We start from the raw sequence: 19,002 nt of genomic DNA on the forward strand, positions 1-19,002 counted from the left end.
CCTGAACACAATCCCTGGGAGAGGTCAGACAGTCCCCTATCCCTACCTGGTCCAGCCCCACCTAAACCTGGCTAATACAGCCAAGCTCAATGACCTCTTTGCATCAGAAGAGATCATCTGCCACAGTGGTTCCTAAGCCCGGGTACCAATGAGAATCACCTGGATTGTTTGCTAAGAAAACAGTCCCATTCAGGAGATTGATTCAGAACTGAGAAAAGGTGTGGGAATGTGCATGTTTAACAATGGCCCCAGGTGATTATGATGTAACTAGTTCTTGGCCCATAGCTGGGAACCTCTCTAAACCCTTCTTTTATAGCCGTCAAGACAGACAAAGTAATTAATGTCTCCGAAGTCAACCAACTTGCAAGCTGCTAAAGGATCTGTAGTTAGTTTTTCGAATCCAGGACATTTCTCAAATCAGTTTTCACTTTCTGAGAGTTTTATAAGTTTTATAAACTTTTATCGTTAGAACATAAGGTTGGGTGGTGGCTTATGTCTGTAATCCCAGCACTTTAGGAGGTTGAGGCAGGAGGATTGCTTGACGCCAGGAATTTGAGATCAGCTTGGGCAACACAGTGAGACTCCGTCTCTACAAAAATAAAATAAAATAAAAATTAGTCAGGTGCAGTGGCTTGTACCTGTAGTCCCAGCTACTTGGAAGGCTGAGGTGGGAGGATTGCTTGAGCCCAAGAGTTCAAGGTTACAGTGAGCTATGATCGCACCACTGCACTCCAGCCTGGGCTACAGAGCAAGACCCTGTCTCAAAAATAAAGAACATATGCCACCTGTGGTAGTCATCATATGGTAGGGAACACCCTTCAGATGTTGACCGCAGCAGCCATGCCTATAGGCCAGGTCAGAAACAACCAACATGCTCAAAATAGAAACTGCTTATTAACCACTGGTCACCAGGGTTGAGAACACCATGTATAAGTCCATGGCATTTGTTATGTGGCCAGCACCAATAAGGCAGAAAATGAGGAAGATCAGAAAGAGGTAAGGAGGTCCCAAGGGGCTGTGAGCAACCAATGGCTACTCTGTGAACAAGAGATGAGGGTCCTTGTGCCCATCTTGATGGAAATTTTGGGTGGAAGGGGCTGGCTAATTTTGACATCTTTTTTTCTTTTAGGCATGGGAACCCCAAGCAGGTCATCTACCACCCTCACACTTTTCTTTGCTTCCTGGATATATGGGTTTTCAACACTGTGCATAGAAGTAAAGTCCAACACTGGAAGCTCTTTGTTTCTGCTTTCTTCTACTTGAGCCTACACAACACACATTCTGAATAGATCTCTGCCAGGGGGATAAAGCAGAGTAAGCCTTTCAGGCTGTAAGACCCATCAAGAGGAAAGCTGTGTGGGTACCATCTTACTTGGCTCCCTTCAGGATGCAGATCATGACGACACCCATGGAAAGCATCAGAGCACAACAGACATTTCTCCTACCGTAGGCTCTTGGAAATGGATCAGGGTCAACTCATCTCTGGTCTTTTATTTAGGAGCTCTAGCGTGGTCCCATTGCCCAGGAGTATGGTGGGATATATCTTTCAGATATTAATTTGTTTTGCCTTCTTTCTTTCCTCCATTTCAAACCAGGAGCAGGTGCTTTGGGTTGGGTTGAGAAGCAGTAGCCTGAAGTAACTTTTTCTGTCTTTTGTAAAAGCCTAAGCTAACGAAAAGATTAAAGTGACATGCCAAAGCAGGGGAGGTGAGGAATGTGTTTAATGTCATGAGGAAAGTGGGAGTGTAAAGATTATTTCAGTTAAAAGAGACAGAAACCCAACTCAAACTGGTTTAAGGAAAAAAAGGAATTTATTTTCTTAAATAACACAAGAATCCAGGGATAGTTCTGGCTTCAGGGATGACTTGATCCAAAAGCTAAAGTGATGTTAACAGAACTGTCTTCCTTTCTCAGCTTCCTTTCTTCTAGGATGGCTTGATCAGGAGGCTCTTCAGGTGTGGCTGCCAGCAGTGCCAAACTTTTCCCCTACAACTGAGCAACTCTAAGAGAAGAACACCTCTGTCCAGGAGTTCCAGCAAAGTCCCAGGCTGGTCACATGCCATGCTAATTTCTGAATCTGTCACGATGACTCCGGCCAAGCCTGGCTTCTGTGTCGAGCTCTGAAGCCAAGAAGGTGAAATCGGCTCCATGAAACCACATGACCTGAGGTAGGAAAAGAACAATTTTTCCAAAAAGAAAGAGCCTTTTTTTTTTTTTAAACCAAAGGGACCATGGTGCTAGGCAAACATGCCTCTCAGGAAAGCCAAAATTCTCCCAGACAGATTAAAAAAAAAAAAAATCACAGATCTAAAAATCAGAGGGAGTAGAGACTTGTTCCATGTTTGGTGGCAATACTTTGGTAAGATGGCAATCTCTAAGAGAAAGTGGGTCCTTGGTGCATTCTGGGAAGAGTCCACAGACACAGGAGTTCCCAGCTCACCAAAGTTTATCATTCCCCAAATGTGAGACAAACACAGTAAAACTACTGCCTCATTTAGCCTGTGACAATTGATGTCTCAGCAGTAACATGTAGACAGATGATCAACTAGTGGGTGGCAGCGGGGGTGGGGCGGAGCTTCCAAATGTTCGAACCATGAACTTCTGTACAACTTTTTTTTTTTTTTTTGAGACGGAGTCTCGCTTTGTCACCCAGGCTGGAGTGCAGTGGCCAGATCTCAGCTCACTGCAAGCTCCGCCTCCCAGGTTCACGCCATTCTCCTGCCTCAGCCTCCCGAGTAGCTGGGACTACAGGCGCCCGCCACCTCGCCTGGTTAGTTTTTTGTATTTTTTAGTAGAGACGGGGTTTCACCGGGTTAGCCAGGATGGTCTCGATCTCCTGACCTTGTGATCCGCCCGTCTCGGCCTCCCAAAGTGCTGGGATTACAGGCTTGAGCCACCGCGCCCGGCCTTCTGTACAACTTAAGAGTACTCCAATAACCAATTAATTCCTACCAGTCCAGTAGAAGGGATCCAGTTGAGTTTTAAGTGCTTTGGGAGTAGGGGTGAGGAGCAGCTGGTGTGGGAAAATTTCCCTGGGTGCTGGAATCCTGAAAGGACCCCAATAAAATCAATGCCCTCATCTAGCTTCATCCATCAAGGAAGTTGGCACTATAAAATACCAATGGGCTGGGGCATGGTGGCTCATGCCTGTAATCCCAGCACCTTTGGAGGTCGAGGCGGGAGGACTGCTTGAGGCCAGTTCAGGACCAGTCTGGGCAACAAAGTGAGACCCCGTCTCTACAAAATATTTTAAAATTAGCCACAAATGGTGGTGTGTACCTGTGGTCCCAGCTACTTGGGAGGCTGAGGTGGGAGGATGGTGGCCCAGGAGGTCGAGACTGCAGTGAGCAGCCAAAAACCAAACCAAAACCAAAAAACCAGTGAACAATGAATACAAAGAGAAAGCTCAACAATGAGGGGCATGATGGAAGATTAGACACAAACAACTTAATAAGTGGGAGGTTTTTCTTACATTTTTTTTTTTTTCCTTTCAACAAAGTGGAAAGTGTTTCTAAATAGGGACCACCTTTTATGGTTGTTTGCATTCCACATCCAGAAGAAGCAAACCATAGATTTAGCTGCTCATGTTTGAGCCAAGGAATCATGCAAGCAGGACAAGTTATTTTTATTCCCTTTAGACCAGCCACACTGGCGATGCAGGACAGCAGGAGTCCTAGATCTGAAGTCAGGGAGCCTGGCTGTGAAACCCATATTCACCAGCTGCTAGTTACAGAACCTGGAGTAAGGTATTCAGCCTTTTAATCCTTGGTTTTGTAGTCTATAAAACACCACTCTGTACTTCACAGGTAGAGGATTAAGATGACATATGGGAAAGCACATAACACATGAATTTACTGTTAGTTTCTTTCTCTAAACGTAGAGAATGCCACTATTGTTTAACCACAGTGCTTTTGAAAATAGGAATTCCTTTAATAGTTGATATGCTTCAGTTGGAATGTCAGGTTATTATGACATTTGAGAAGGTTTTGTTACCCAAGGCCTAAGTTCACAGCAGCATTATCTGCAATAACAAAAAACGGGAAGCAACCTCATGTACATCAAAATGGGAAGACACATATTTGATATGTATCAAATGGAATACTATGCATTTAAAATGAGGAAGCTCTATATTTACTGACATAGAAAAATCTACATCACAAATTAAGTCAAAAAAGAAAGCCACTGGGCATGATGGCTCCCAGCACTTTGGGAGGCCAAGGCAGGAGGAGACTGGGAGATGAGCCTGGTCAACATACTGAGATCCCCATCTCTACAAAAAAATTTGTTTTTTTTAAAATTAGCAGGCCGTGGCAGCATGCACCTGTAGTCCCAGCTACTTGGGAGGCTGAGGTGGGTGAATTGCTTGAGCCCAGGAGTTTGAGGCTGCAGTGAGCTAGGATTGTGCCATTGTACTTTCTCTAGTCTGGGTGACAGGGCAAGACCCTGTCTCAAAAAAAAAAAAAAAAAAAAAAAAAAAAAAAAGCAGCGGCAGGTATAGATAATATCTTGCTTTTGTTAATCTGATCAGTAAAATGTCTGTTAAAATGTTAAAACACCCGATAAACTGTTAACAATGGTTATCTCTGGAAGGTGGATTGTGGAGGAGGGAACTTTTTGTTTCCTACATTATTTTTGTGTTTTTCAAAAAAAATCTACAGATATATGTTATTGTAAAAAGAAAATCTGTGTTCTGGTTCAGGGTCATAACTTCTTTCTCCACAATAGCACTTAAGGCAGGAAAAAGTTATTGATAACCCTGAAGGCAGAAACTACGTGAAGTATTGAAGTGGTACATGTAAGGGTGGGACTGCACCAAGTAAGTTCATTTTGCCGCTTACTACCTACCTTAGTAAAACATTTAGAAGATGAGGTAGTCAAAAGCCTTCTTAGATATGTGAGTTTTTAAAGAGCAATTTATTATGGAAAGGATTTTGATTCTTCAACTTCTTTGCATTTGTCATAGAGAACAAAGAAATGGAAAAGAATGAGAGTTTTCATATTTTTTATTTAAGAAAATACTTGAATTGCCTTGGACAATATTAAATATTTAAACAACATGAGAAAGAGTGCCAGAGGTCAGAACACAGTATTTACTTCACTGACTTGCCCTGACGGATAATGAATGAGGATTGATTTAATAGTGACCAAATACACTGGCCATATTTACTACAAGTGCCGTAAAAAGGCCAATTGAGGACAACTGCGTCTAAAATGAGATGAAATCCTTGAGTCCATTCCTTTTAGCTGAAATGATTAAAACCAGGACCAAGTCTTTGCAAAACATGTCAAATGGATGGATGGCTTCAAGACAGCAGAGAACCCACAAGCTTGACGAGGCCTCCAGAGAGTTCACTCAGGATGAACGGGGTGCTGGCATCATCCTGGTCCTCTCTGTAGAGTATCAGTGTTACAGCCCTGTGAGTTCAGTAGTAAAGGATCTGGAGTCCATAGGGAAATCCGAAGGAGGTCAATGGAACTGACATATTATATAGCCAAATACTTACCAATAAAGTGACCATCCTTATAAAGGCTGATTTAGGCAAGCCTCTGCCTTCAGAAAGAAGTTCACTGAAACAAACCTGGCAGATTGATGACTCTGTCTTTCAAATCTCCAGGAAATATGGTTTCATAATTTTCCTTTGTCATGGAGCCCCAACTTTAATTTTCATAATTCAGTGTATAAAGCACTGTGCCAGGTCTCTAGGGAGTACACAATGAGGAAGCCATATTCTTTGCATTCAAGAGTTTATACAGTTATACAAAAGCACTTAGTAATGACAATATCAGCAACTAACATTCGAATGCTTACTATGTGCTTGGAACTTTATCTCTTTTAAACCAACAATAGCCCCCTTAGGTGGGTAATATTATTAGTCCCATTCTACAGATGAAAAAACCAAGGCTCACATAAGTTACATGATTTACTAAGGGTCACACAGTTGGAATGGTGGAATTGAGATTTAATCCAGGCAGTCTATTCCTGTTTAGCAATTTCTGCTACAGAAGCATAAGCAAGAGAGACACAAAGCACAGAAGATTAGATATATTTCAAATATGGGAGAATCTTAAAACTGAGAGGAGGTGGTACAGACACAGCCGGGGCAGGGAGCAGGTTGTAGTGAATGTAGAATGGAGAACAGGCTGGTTCTCAGTAAGAAGGGAAGAGAAAGAGAGGTGGGAAATAAGACTGAACAGAGAGCTTGAAGACAGATCACAAAGGCTTGTCAAAGCTATGCTAAAGGAGTTTGGATTTCATTCTGTAGACAGTGGGAATGACAGAAATGTGAACACAAAAATAATATGCTTTCTTTTGTGTTACGAGTATTTTGGCAGAATTGATTTGGATGGATCGGAGTGAATGGCTGTCAGTTGAAGGAAGACTGGTTCAATGGCTACAGAATATGAATGTTGGTCTTAAGTTCAAGGCCCACATGTCAAAGACATTCTTTCCTATGTCGAGTGCTCTGCTGATATCTAGCTGAGTGACTTTGGAAAAGTCTGAGGCCTCGATTTCTTCACCTGGAAAGTGGAGATACTGGACATGCTCTTTGACATTTCATCCAGCTCTGAAATTTTATAGTCTTGTGAAAAATCTCTTCTTGAAATGTTATCTTGGGTGGTCTTAGATTGTGTGTGACTGGAACTGGGGCTGATTTGTAAAACCCTTGAATGTGCTTGAAAATACCAACCCACAGTGTTTTCTTCTCCTGGGAAAAGAACCAAAACTCTTAAAAAATATACATTGTGCTTTCTATCTTGAATACCATTTATAAATAACTACCTTTATTTTTGTTGCTGGGTAACTGTGACCCAGAAGAGTTGACTTTGCATAAAAGGAACCCAGAGTCCTCTAGTCTTGGTGTTTTTCCTATAATCTTCTCATAGTGGCTAGAAGAGAGATGATAGACGAATAAGTCAAAATAAGGTATTTCTGAACCCATGTTATTGTTTTTAAAGCCACTGTGTTACCTTTTCCTAAGGTATTACCAAATAGAAAAAGTGTCCCCTCCACCATAGCAGCTGAGCATAAATCTACCATTACAATTTCCAGTTGACCTATTCAATAATGTTTATAGAAAATAACCCTCCAAAAACCTCTAACCTGTGTTACAAATCAGGAGAAGATTTAGATGGTGTGAAGATAGGGTAGGGTGACCAACTCACCCTAGTTTGCCTGGAACTTTCCCAGACATAGTACTTCAAATCTCACCTCCAAGGAAACCCCTCAATCTTATAACCCAAGAACATCTAAATCTTAACATGTCTTAATCCTCCAATTCCCCACGAGGGTCCTCAAAGGGCCACACGAGGAAGAATTAGCAGCAAACTGTAAATATTTTATTATTATTCAGTTGGGCTAATCTTGACACCCCCAGAGAGAGCTATAGTTTAAGCTGTGACATGGTCCCTGGGCCTCTATATTTGCTCCTCCAGCCCATACTTTAAGATCTTAAAAGCTAAGATCTTTTGGCCTGGAATAAGTAGAAACAGAAGACTGCAGCAAAGATGGACTTGGGTCTATGTGCAAGGAAGAAAGAAGAGAAAGATGGCTGACTTGAAGGCTTTGGCTTGGTTTCTCTCTCCTAGCTCATGGAAGCATGATGCAGAAGGGAAAGTCACATGTATGTGTGGTCTTTTATTGTTGAGTGACTCTTAAGGGTAATTGTGGCCTAATCCATGTCCTGAAATATTAATAGCATCTCTTCTCTAGTGGTGAGCAAAGAGTGGGAGTGGAAGAAGATAGGGAAGGACCGCCCTCACCCCCCAATGCCAACAACAAAACCAACCCAAGAGGCATGGAAGTGTCACTTATGAATATGTGAAACCTCTATAAGAAATAAATTTTTTAAATGAAGCTTATTTCAAAGTAATAGAAGCCTTTTTAGTTTCTTTAGTAGACAATTTATTTTGATAAACTTGCTCAATAACAAAAATACAAGTGAAGAAAATTATGTTCATTTTATACAGTTGTATTAACAATTTGTTTTGAAACTATTAATTGAAAAATGTTATAACCAATTAGAAAACAATTCTTAATAAAGTTTGGGATAATATACAGACCTTGATCACAAACTTCAAAATCTCTTGAGGTGATACAACTAAAAGTCCTGTGTAGGGAATCCTACCTACATGGGCCAGTTTTTTCCTTCATGTTTTTATCCTTCAAAAATTTTCTGAAAGACAGCTTACTGTTTTGAATTGTGAAGGTAAATTTAATTTTTTAAAGACCAAGTGGGTTGATAAAACAGTTACTATAATCAGAGTAACTTGTGGCTAGTAGTCTTTTAATAAAGACAAAATAAATGCAACATGTTCTTCCCAGGAAGCCCATGATGCAAAATAATAGCTAACAGCATATGAAAAGTTAGTTTCCAATACGGTATTTTTCAGGACCTTTCCTCTAAATCAACAGATTGCTTGTCACCAGGACTATTATTTCACTTAATAGATTAAACAGTGAATTCACAGAACATCAAGTGAGGATATCAAAGCTTTAGGCAAAAGGGTAAAAACCAATAGTGTTTTGGTCATCTAGAACATTAAAAAGAAAAAAGAGCCATCCTTCAAAACAGAACAAATGAAACAGAAAATAGGTTTATAAGAGGTGGAAGAGTCAGAAAAATTACATACACACATTAACAACATAGAACATGGATTACCTTTGGAAAGAATCATACTGAAATGTTTGCTTTTAATAAACTGAAGATTTTTCATGTTTACAGATGTTTAGGCATGTTCAATAGGAGCTTCCAAAAATGTCAAACTAATTCAGTCTTGTGCAAATAAAACCTAAAAATAATTTTCAGCAGATTTTACAGTGATATTCTTAGGTATGAGAAGAATGCACACACTCTAAAAACAATGTAACAGACAAAAGTTTGACAAATGATTGCACCATAAAACAGTGTTTTATATACAGTTTATAAGATATGATTTCCTGCTATAAATTAATACTGTACTATATAGTACTTATTATAGTGACCTTTTTAAAAAGCAACTGCTGACAGTTGTCTATCTTTTCACTTATAGGATTTATAGAAATTTATATGAATGAGTCCATTTCAATGTCTGGTCTGCAAGAGTACAAAGACTTGACTTCACATACTACTTGACGGGATTGTTTAATCCTGGGTTAGAGTGCTGACTGGCTAGAGGGAGTTTTCCCCCATCAGCCCTGTATGCACTGGACCTCCAAGACAATGATAAAATTAAAGACAATTTAATGGTTTGGGTAATAGATAGAAATAAAACCTTAAATTTTGTAATCTTAAATGCAACACCACCATAAGTGAAAGAAGTAAACAGTGGGGAAATTCTTAGCAGCTGAGAAACTTTCTCTCCCCATGCTCATGATCCAGTTAAAAATATTTTGAGAAACTATTTACAATACAATTCATCTTTTGGAAGAGAAAAGCTCTTGGTCACGTCATAAATTAATTTGAACCATACTTTGCTAACACTTTATCTCAGTGGTATATAACGGTGACAACCAAAGCTTTCCTTCAAAGTGATCCATTTGACTGAGGACCAATCAAATCACAATAGCAACTGCAATCCCAAATGTCCATAGAACATGTCCAGTGGTAATCTTACGCTTGACTAGACATCATAATACTTGGGGAAAAATAGCCTCCCTCAGGATCTCCCAAAGGTTTCTTTTACTCTGGGAAGGAAAAGTATGACATTCTCCCAGAACATTTAAGAAATGAACCACTGTGGTCGTCCATCTCTTTCCCCAATTCCTGAGTGAGCTCAAACACTGGGGTTTTCTTTCACAATAAAATATTGCTGAATTAACAGTAAGATGGAAGACTGTCAAACAAGCCAGTGTGAAATACATCAAGCACCTCCATTTCATAGTTTGAATATCTGAGGAGGTAGCGCCCATCTTTGAAGTAATCATTCTAGAACTGGTAATCTAGCTCTTAAAAAACAGTGCATTCATTTCCGCTTGTGTGAAGCACGGGCCACATGGGACTCTACTGATAGGGACATTTGGGTCACCAGTTCACTATAAAGAGGAGAAACTTAGCTCCACTGCCATGAAACACCCTCCGGTCCCACATTTCAAACAGATTATCTATAGCGTTCACCAGGAAAAACAAGCATTGATGCGAAGGCATGGAGATGTGGAGAAGAGAAATACTGTATTTTAAAACTGTGAGTTCAAGGGTTAGCTGCGATACTTCTTTTAGGGAAGAACTTAAAGCTGTGGGTTTAGTACAGCCCTTTAAAGTAAATGCAAAAATATTAGTTTTTAGCAAACAAAGGCATATAACATATAAAGAAAATACTGTATTGCTCAGGTTTTGGTAAAGACGTATTAATAATGCTTACAGATGAAAATAATGAAATTAGTGCTGTAAATAGCCAAAATAGCCAGATATTTACTAGTGAACTTCGTATTTATGTAAAGTTGTGTACCTGAACATATAAAATGCATTATTAATGTAACAGACTGAGCCAGTAGAAAAAGAATCTCTGTACAATAGACAACAGTTGCCAATAATTTAAATAGTGTCAGATTCCCCAAATTATAAGGTTTGACATGATCTTACCTTCTGCTATCATATACAAATAAATTAACCCTACAAAGAATTTTTAGCTTAACTTAAAATCGCACCTAGAAAGGTATGGGATTGTTTGTACCTGTTACAAAAACCTGTTAAAATCAAGGGCTGCTACAAAGAATGAGGTAAACTGAAGACTCTCTCCACTATGCAGCCTTCAGATAAATGGCTTTTTTTTCTATTGGGTTCTAGGTTTGCAACACCACAGTGTTTTGCTAGCAAAGCATTCAGAATTCTCTTCCAGGAACTGTTTGCATGTGTGTGTATATAAATTTACACACACATATACACACACACATATATACACACTGTATACTGCATCAGCAAAATATATATATTATATATATTTATATAAATATAAGGAAGATTTCCCCCACCCACCCACCCAAACCATGTGTCTTAGTGTTTGATTTTTTTTTTTTTTTTTGTACACAGAGAAGAGGGAATTTCAGAATTTTTACATACATTTTAGCAAACAAGTTTTGATCTATTGGCTTCTTGGTGCAGTAATGCAACGGCAATCCATTCTGGTGCCAAAGGCTCATACTATTACAAGGAAGTTGTGAACACTAATTTCTTAGGAGGTGAGGCCAGCCCCACATGAACTTCTCTTGCATCCCTCTGGTCCACCATGATACATAAATACTTAGACTGTTTTTTTCCTCTAATGAATCATTAGACATTAAAAACGGAACAATAGAGTCACAAAGGGCCACATGCTTTTCGGTATAAAGCATTCTCCTTCTCTAGGTTGCTATCACAGTGCAGACCTGACTGCCTGAATATGCTCAGGAGATTTAGTCACTATTGTCTGTATTTGGTTATGGAAAAGGCTCTCCTTTTTTTTTTTTTTTTAAATCCAAAGTGCATAGTGAGAACAAATCAAAGTATTTTTTTTTTCCTTCTCAGCATCAGTTTCATCTGAGCATCTTCCCATGAGAGGGCTGCTCAGATGCCTCGCCTTTGTCCTCTCCACCCTCCAAAAATAAAAAAAAAAATAAAATAAAAAATAGTAAGAGTCAAGCAATTTAGACATTCATCAGCCTGGTAAACAAACTTTGCCAGCAAATAGAAGTCCTACTATTGTAAAGAAAATTGATAAGACAAAAAGTACATATGATGACCCAACTACTGTGTTGTTGGGTAATTTATAAGGTTGACCTCCGACTTCATTGATGTAAAATCCTATTGGAAATATTAGGGCAGCCATACAGAAAAGGATCACTGTAAAACAAACCAAAACACAACATTAGTAACACGGTTTGGTGATCTGAAAAACAATGAAAATTTGGCACAAAGGAAGCTTATAAGAAGGGTTGGCCAAACCTGTTAAAACATGGGCCACTTGTTAAAAATTTGTATATATTACAGGTCACATAGTATCCCTGAAGCCTAACAATACATTAAAAGCTAGGTTAGCCTTTTATGTAAGTTTTAGGACCATTCTGAATATCAGGATTAAGAAAGTCCTTCTCCAAACCTAACAAATCCTCACATATATGATTCCTAGCCATTTACAATAGTAATTAAGGGCACTAGCTAGAGTCAGATAGGCGGTCAATTCCAGCTCCACTGCCTACTAGCGGTGTAATCTTAAGCCTCCGGTTCCCTTCTGAAAGTGGGGGAAATACTAGAAGGCTAAATAAAATAATGTCTAGTCCCTGACACAGTGCCAGGTAATAGTAAGTGCTGAATGAGTGCTGCATACCATTATCACCATAGTTACTATTTTGACAATTCTCTGTTCCTCTCCGTGTTAGGCAGAAGGAATTGGAGAAAAGGTATATATAAATAAGCACCACTTATCTTACTCTGATTTAAAATCAGCTAGTAGAGGCCGAGCATGGTGGTTCATATCTGTAATCCCAGCACTTTGGGAGGCTGAGGCGGGTGGATCACCTGAGATCATGAGTTTGAGACCAGCCTGGCCAACATGGTGAAACTCCATCTCTACTAATAATACAAAAATTAGGCGTAGAGGTGCAGGCCTGTAATCCCAGCTATTCAGGAGGCTGAGGCAGGAGAATCATTTGAACCTGGGTGGTAGAGGTTGCAGTGAGCCGAGATTGCACCACTGTACTCCAGCCTGGGTGACAGAGTAAGACTCTGTCTCAATACAAAAATAAATAAATTAAAATAAAATAAAACCAGCTAGTAGAAAGAACCTCAGATCTCTGGGATGACTAGCAAATTATCAGAGTGGTTATCTCTTATCATGGATAATATTCCAAAAAACAAAGAAGATAGGTAACCTTCTTTGAGTTTTGCATGTAAACACAAAGGAGTATATTATTTGTTAAAATGTTTCAAAAAGGATATCAGAAAACCCAGTGTCTGCGTAAAAGTGATTCCACAGTCCAGTGTTTGAGCAAATGGCCTGCTCCCCTGTGCTACCAAAGAAATAGTCTTCTTAGTGAACACAAACTATTTACAGATAGGCTAGCTTTTCAAAGAAAATATTTTTGCTTTTTGAAAGCGTATTGCTCAAATGTTCATTGTCCTTCAACTTTTTCTGGCAGAAATACTTCTTCAGTGTAATGTGAGGACAGATTACTAGTCACTGTACATGAAGAGTTGAAGCTTTCATTATTAACTGAATGAGTTTTCACCTCCAGGTGAAAACTATCCCCCAGAAATACTAACAGAGCCCTGGATAAACATTTCAGCTGACACTCGTCTTTACATTTTTTTGTGTGTTAACCAATCAAAACTTTCCGAGTTTTAAAAAAGTCAATTAGGAACCCTTTCCAGAAGGAATAACTCCAGCAATACAACGAAAAATAGTATTTGCTTAAGTAATACATCAGCTTAAGAAACAACAGCACTCTTACTTGCACCATTTAGGTAGATTATTTTATGTTATACAGACATATAACATATACAGACATACAGCTTATTTTGGGCAAATGACCACATCAAATAATATTGCATAAGCAAACTTGAATTTTTTTAGATGCCTACTATAGAACAAATGAAAAATTCAGGCATTACATTTTAAAGTTTTTAGCCTTTTTGTTGCATAGTCAGCAACAAATAACTATTAGTGCTGCCAATGTCCACTTATCAGTGTGGTCTGTCACCAATTTCTAATGGTTCTACGGCTTAATATAGTCTGGTGAGTAAAATTAAACCACAATTTAGGTAACTATATGCAATCTAATTAAAAAAAAATAGGGCAAAATTATTGTAAAACAATTTTTTTCTTAATGTTGACTAATCTCAAGAAACAAGTAATTTAGAAAAGTACTTTAGGAATATGCAGATGTTAAATTTGTTTATTGTGTTAACATGCCAACTTTGTTCCTATCATTTCCTATTTTCTACTATAAAAAAGATCTATCCTTTATAATGGAGTAATCATTTTGCAACTATAGAATTGAACAGTTTCAATAGTTAAATATTTTCCAAATTTGTTAGAAAAGGCTTAATTACATTTTAAGGGAACAATGAAGTCCTGTTTAGTTTTAAACCAAAGGAAGCAGGCTCTCTATACTTCCTGTGAGCAGATTTAATGCAGGTGGATGAGTTTTTCTTTTAAGCTACTGTGAACTATTAAGTTACTTTAGGTCTTAAAATATTATTAATGCTGATAATATCAACCTTTGAAGGCTGAGCTTTGGATCCTAAATAAGCTTGTAAAGACACAATTTTTATATCCTCCATGGCACAGATTTTTTGGTGGCGAGAGTCAGAAATCAGGTGCACTGTTAGATGAGGTTGGAAATTAGGGTGGCAAAGGAAAGAGCAAAGGCCAGACTTGAAGAACAGGATGACTCATCTTGGTTTCTCTTGCCCCCATAGGGAACCCCCATCATGTGGGGGCTCTTCTCTGAGACATATTTCTTCTCTGAGACATATTTCTCCACTGTGCACGGCCATCAGAAGATATCAACCTCATGTTATTACGAAAACTATAGCTTAACTGGAATAGAAATACATACAATAAAGTACATTTTTCAGGGGCGGAGTGGAAACACTAGGGGATGCCCAATTCCTCTCAGAACTGCCACCCCAGCCACTGGTTCTGGTACCAAAAACAATGTATTTAAGGAAGCTAAAAGCAAGGCAGCTCTATGCTTGCTTAAATGAAATTAACTCAAAAATATATTAAGTTTAAAAACCAAGATACAGAATAGTAGAAAAAATTTTATATAAATATGTATGTATGAAACATACACATATAGATATGTTTCTATGCATTGAATACCTCTAGTAGGAAACCCCAGAAACTGGTAAAAATGGTTGCCTCCAGGAAAGGGGTTAATGGGATGGCTGGGTGACAGGGCCAAATATGATTTCACATGGTTACCCTTTCACAGATTTTGAATTATGCATCATATGCACGTATTATTTCAAAAAGTTAAATTATTTAAAAAATAAAGGAAAAAATACATTGCATTTGGGGGCAACTATATATACTTAAATATTCTCTGTTTAAGGGGAATGGAAAACAAAGATAATCCTAGTTCTTTCCCTTCACTGGGTCATAAGAATTTATAGCTCATGAGAGCATTTAACATTTCGACTCACACTACCTTGCTAAATCATATTTTAGGTTTTTGGTATTCAAGGCGTATGCATTCCTAAATTTCAACTAAATCCTGAAACTAAATCCTTCTTTGATATTATTTTACTTCTTGAAGAGTGATTTCTATCTGGATTAGCGAATCTGTGAGTAAAAGATAAATAAGCAGATTCTCTTTAAATTTCTCATCAATATCCTTAACTTTAGCGGCACTGTTTCTATGATTGCTTCTGGACCCTCTCTCCAGAAAAGAATTGTCACAGGAGGTCTGTTTGACAAGGAAAAGGTCACCAACTTGTTTCACTCTGCTTAACAAGGATGGAGAAACTTTTTTATATCAAAGGCAACTTGATCTAAATTTAAAAATTAAGGGCAATATAGATAAACAGAGCCAGAAACATACACATTCAAGAGTATAAATTTCAGAGAATACAGGAAGAAACAGAGGCTCATGAAGGAATATCACTCTCCTGCAGCCTTTAAGGATAAACTGAGTTTTAACATTAATAGGGATACATGGGATTATCCCTTACCCCAATTATACACGTTCTAAACGAAAATATCAAGAGAAAGTCAGCTGTTATATTTATTTTTAAAATGTATGCAAACCTGAGATTATTTTAAGGCACTGAATTAAAAGTCTCATTTGCATAGGTACTGTTCTCCTGTTTCTTTAGAGCAGGATTTCTAAACAGTGGCTCTACTGCTACTTGGGACCAGATAATTCTTTGTTGTGGGGGGCTGTCCTGTGTATTTGTAGGATGTTTAGCAGCCTCCCTGCCTCTACCCACCAGCATTCCCCTAGTTGTGACTATCAGAAATGTTTTCAGATATTGTTAAATATCCCCTGGGGTGCAAAACTGCTTTGGAGAGAAAGAAGCACAAAAGCAGAATTGCAAAAATGTCTTTTCTTTGTGCATTTTTGTTTCTTCTGTTTAACTTGAGATAAGTCTCTGATGTGTTGTGAAATTAAACCAGTTTTGCAAAGTACAAGAGAATGTGTAATATATAAACTTATACCCTTGGGCAGAGCTAAATGGAGTAAGAAATGTTGATAAACAATTATTAAATAACAAAATGTGTTGATTTTTCAATGGTTACAACATACAGCAGAAACTCAAAATCAATATTAAAAAAATACTGCCACCTTCATCTAATTTATATTTTTATGTATTTGTTCTATATTTATCTTTATTTTGATAGATGATACCAATAGCTTCAAGAAAAGGAAAAGACTCAGGCTGCCGGTAACTCTGAGTCACAAACCTGGATTACTTATGTCACAATCTGAGCAAAAATAAAATTCATTAAAATAGCATTTGCCACAAAGCGATTAAAGTTGTGGATGTCCTGGTCTCGCAGAAAGAGTTTTGAAGAAATGATGGGACTGTGTAGAGTCTATCTCACGGCCATACACAAGTGGTGCTCTTTGATGGTTATGAAGTCCTTATTACTGATTCTTGATTATCTTCATAAAAATACCAGTGTGGGTGGGTGCCTTCTAGACAAATTTAGTAAGCACAGGTTACTTACTTCCAGTGAATGCTATCCATCGAGCATATTTTGTAGCTTCTCTTCGCCAGTGGGAAGCCACCAGCAAACCACATGTGACAGTCAATGAAATGATTCCCAAGATGATAAAAAACAGTGTGGTGACCCACTCCGGGGGAAGCCGGGGAGGGATGCACGTCCGGTCTCGTCCATGGATTGTTTGACACTGTCGCACGAGGCCCACAGTGAGTGCTCCTGGGGAGATGCAAATGGTGGGAATACTTTAGTGGGTTTGGCCTGCCCAGGGAATATTCCTCACCACCACCCCTTTAGTTTTTAAATCTCATTTATCTCTTTGTGGGTCATTCAAGCACTTAAATCCCTAGTCCTACTCTTCAGTATTCTGCTGTAGTTCATAACGTAGTAATACTTAAACATACAAAGTGAACTTAAACAACAAATGACCTCAGAAAAGTCATAACAGGCAGTTCACTCAGGCATTCATTAAATAAATACTTTTCTGAGTAACTGTGTCAGGTATTTTTCTAGGCTCCAGGGAAATAACAGCAGACAGGGTGAGGTTCCTGCCCTCACTGAGCCTGCATGCTGGCAGAAAGGACTGGTATTTTTTGATTCCTACATCCAAGACTCATTGTATATTACTTCATTTTGGCTGAAAAGAAAATCACTTTTCAGGAAATTGAAGACAAACCTGAAATATGCCTAATTGTAATATAGAAATAAAATTAAATAATAGATTAAATGTTAGAAGCAATATATTTATGAAAGGTATAAGGTCTAAGAATATTACGATATAAGTAGTTTTCCATTAAACTCAAGAAAATGTTGGAAAGACTAGGCGGGCCCTCTGTCCCAAACTTGGTATATTCACCAATTTTTGTAGAGTTTACCAGTGTTCACGCTGCCAAACGATGGCTGGTGTGCTTCACAGAAAATCACAAAGGCAAATTACGAAGGTAATTCTTAAAGTGTCTCTCCCCATTTAAATAAAAGTGATTTTTATAAAACATCAAGCACTATTTTTCCATAAACATGTTCTCATGTCAAACCCAAGGACCCTCCTCCAATCAAATTTGGAGTAATTTATAAAAACTTAGATGAGAAAGGTGACAGAGTAGTTATTTTATCTTCTTCCCCAATAAGAAGAAGAATGTTTACAATGGTACTTCTCAATAAAAACTACTTGTTTCCCCTTCCAAGAGCAACAGCAAATGGGAAAAGTTACCAAAAATATAGGAATGGAAATTTCTGGAGCTATTAAAAACATAATAGATTTTTGCATTTTGGGGGGATTTTTTGGGTCTACATTCCTTTCTTTTATTTATAGAGATGGGGTCTATGTTGCCCAAGCTGGTCTACAACTCCTGGCCTCAAGCGATCCTCCCGCCTTGGCCTTCCAATGTGCTGAGATTACAGGTGTGAGCCACTGTGCCTGGCCTGCATTATTTTCTCAATATGAACACAAAAATAAAAAAGACATTGACCTCGAAATCATAGCACTTGCCATGAACAAATGTCTTCTGTGAAGGGAACCGGTGAAATTCCTAGTGGCATTTTGGGAAGCTGCCCTGGTGGGAAAAGACAGAGCATGGCTGGACTTGTGTGTGCACGTGCATGTGTGGCTAGGTGGGTATGCCGGAAGGAGGGTACTTTTCTGTAACTTGAGTTTGGCCATTGATACATTTTTAGAAATAAAGCAACTTGTTGAAATAAAATGAAACAAGAAATCAGTTTTTCTCTCAAAGTTGAGTTGGAGTCCTCCGTCAAACGCTAACTCTTAAGTAGAGAAGAAAATAAACAAGCTGTATTTTTTCTCCCAAGTCATCTAATAACTAGACCCATCTGGTGATCCCTGCCCAGGTGCAAGCAACATTATAATTATGGGGTTGTCACAGGCAGGAGGAAGGCAGACCAGACAGAAAGTATGCAAATCTTCACAAAAATGCCACACACTATGCCACACACCACCTTCTACTTGGAGCTGACTGACTTCATAGGCCAAAGAGAAGTAAATCAGTAAAAAAAAAAATTGTCACATTATTTATTGCTAACCTTTTAAGTTTCACGGTAATTGCTTGAAACCAGAAGAGAGGATTTGGTAGGGGTAAGTAGGCACCAGGGAATTGCATGACTGTTCTTAAACAAAAACACTAAAAAGTCTCCTCGAAAAAAACAAAAAACAAAACAACAACAACAACAAAAAACAAACAAAAAAACTTGAGGGAGTGTCTTATAAGGCATTTCATTGTAATTTTGGAAATAAAGAAGGCATTCACAGCAGTGCTCAAGAACTCTTAACAGGAAACTACTCCTGATCATTCAGCAAAAGACCTCTAACAAATTATCCTCTTCTAGTCACTGTTCCATTTATAAAAGATGTAACTGCTAGCAATG

At 38.5% G+C, this 19,002-nt stretch overlaps 2 protein-coding genes across 2 annotated transcripts in view; both read right to left on the minus strand.

Moving 5' to 3' along the window:
* The window catches only part of VWA3A (von Willebrand factor A domain containing 3A), a 142,667-nt gene that overhangs the window by 63,163 nt on the left and 60,502 nt on the right, over positions 1 to 19,002 (minus strand).
* MOSMO (modulator of smoothened) overlaps positions 10,982 to 19,002 on the minus strand; it is a 68,714-nt gene continuing 60,693 nt past the window's right edge. Inside the window, exons 2-3 of the mRNA XM_009196133.3 lie at positions 16,630 to 16,842; positions 10,982 to 11,795 (exon numbers count right to left, since the gene is read on the minus strand). Coding sequence (XP_009194397.1) covers positions 11,611 to 11,795; positions 16,630 to 16,842 — 398 coding nt within the window. The 3' untranslated portion in view covers positions 10,982 to 11,610. The remainder of the gene's footprint in view (positions 11,796 to 16,629; positions 16,843 to 19,002) is intronic.

This window comes from Papio anubis, chromosome 18 (assembly GCF_008728515.1).
Source record: "Papio anubis isolate 15944 chromosome 18, Panubis1.0, whole genome shotgun sequence".
Classification (NCBI taxonomy): domain Eukaryota; kingdom Metazoa; phylum Chordata; class Mammalia; order Primates; family Cercopithecidae; genus Papio; species Papio anubis.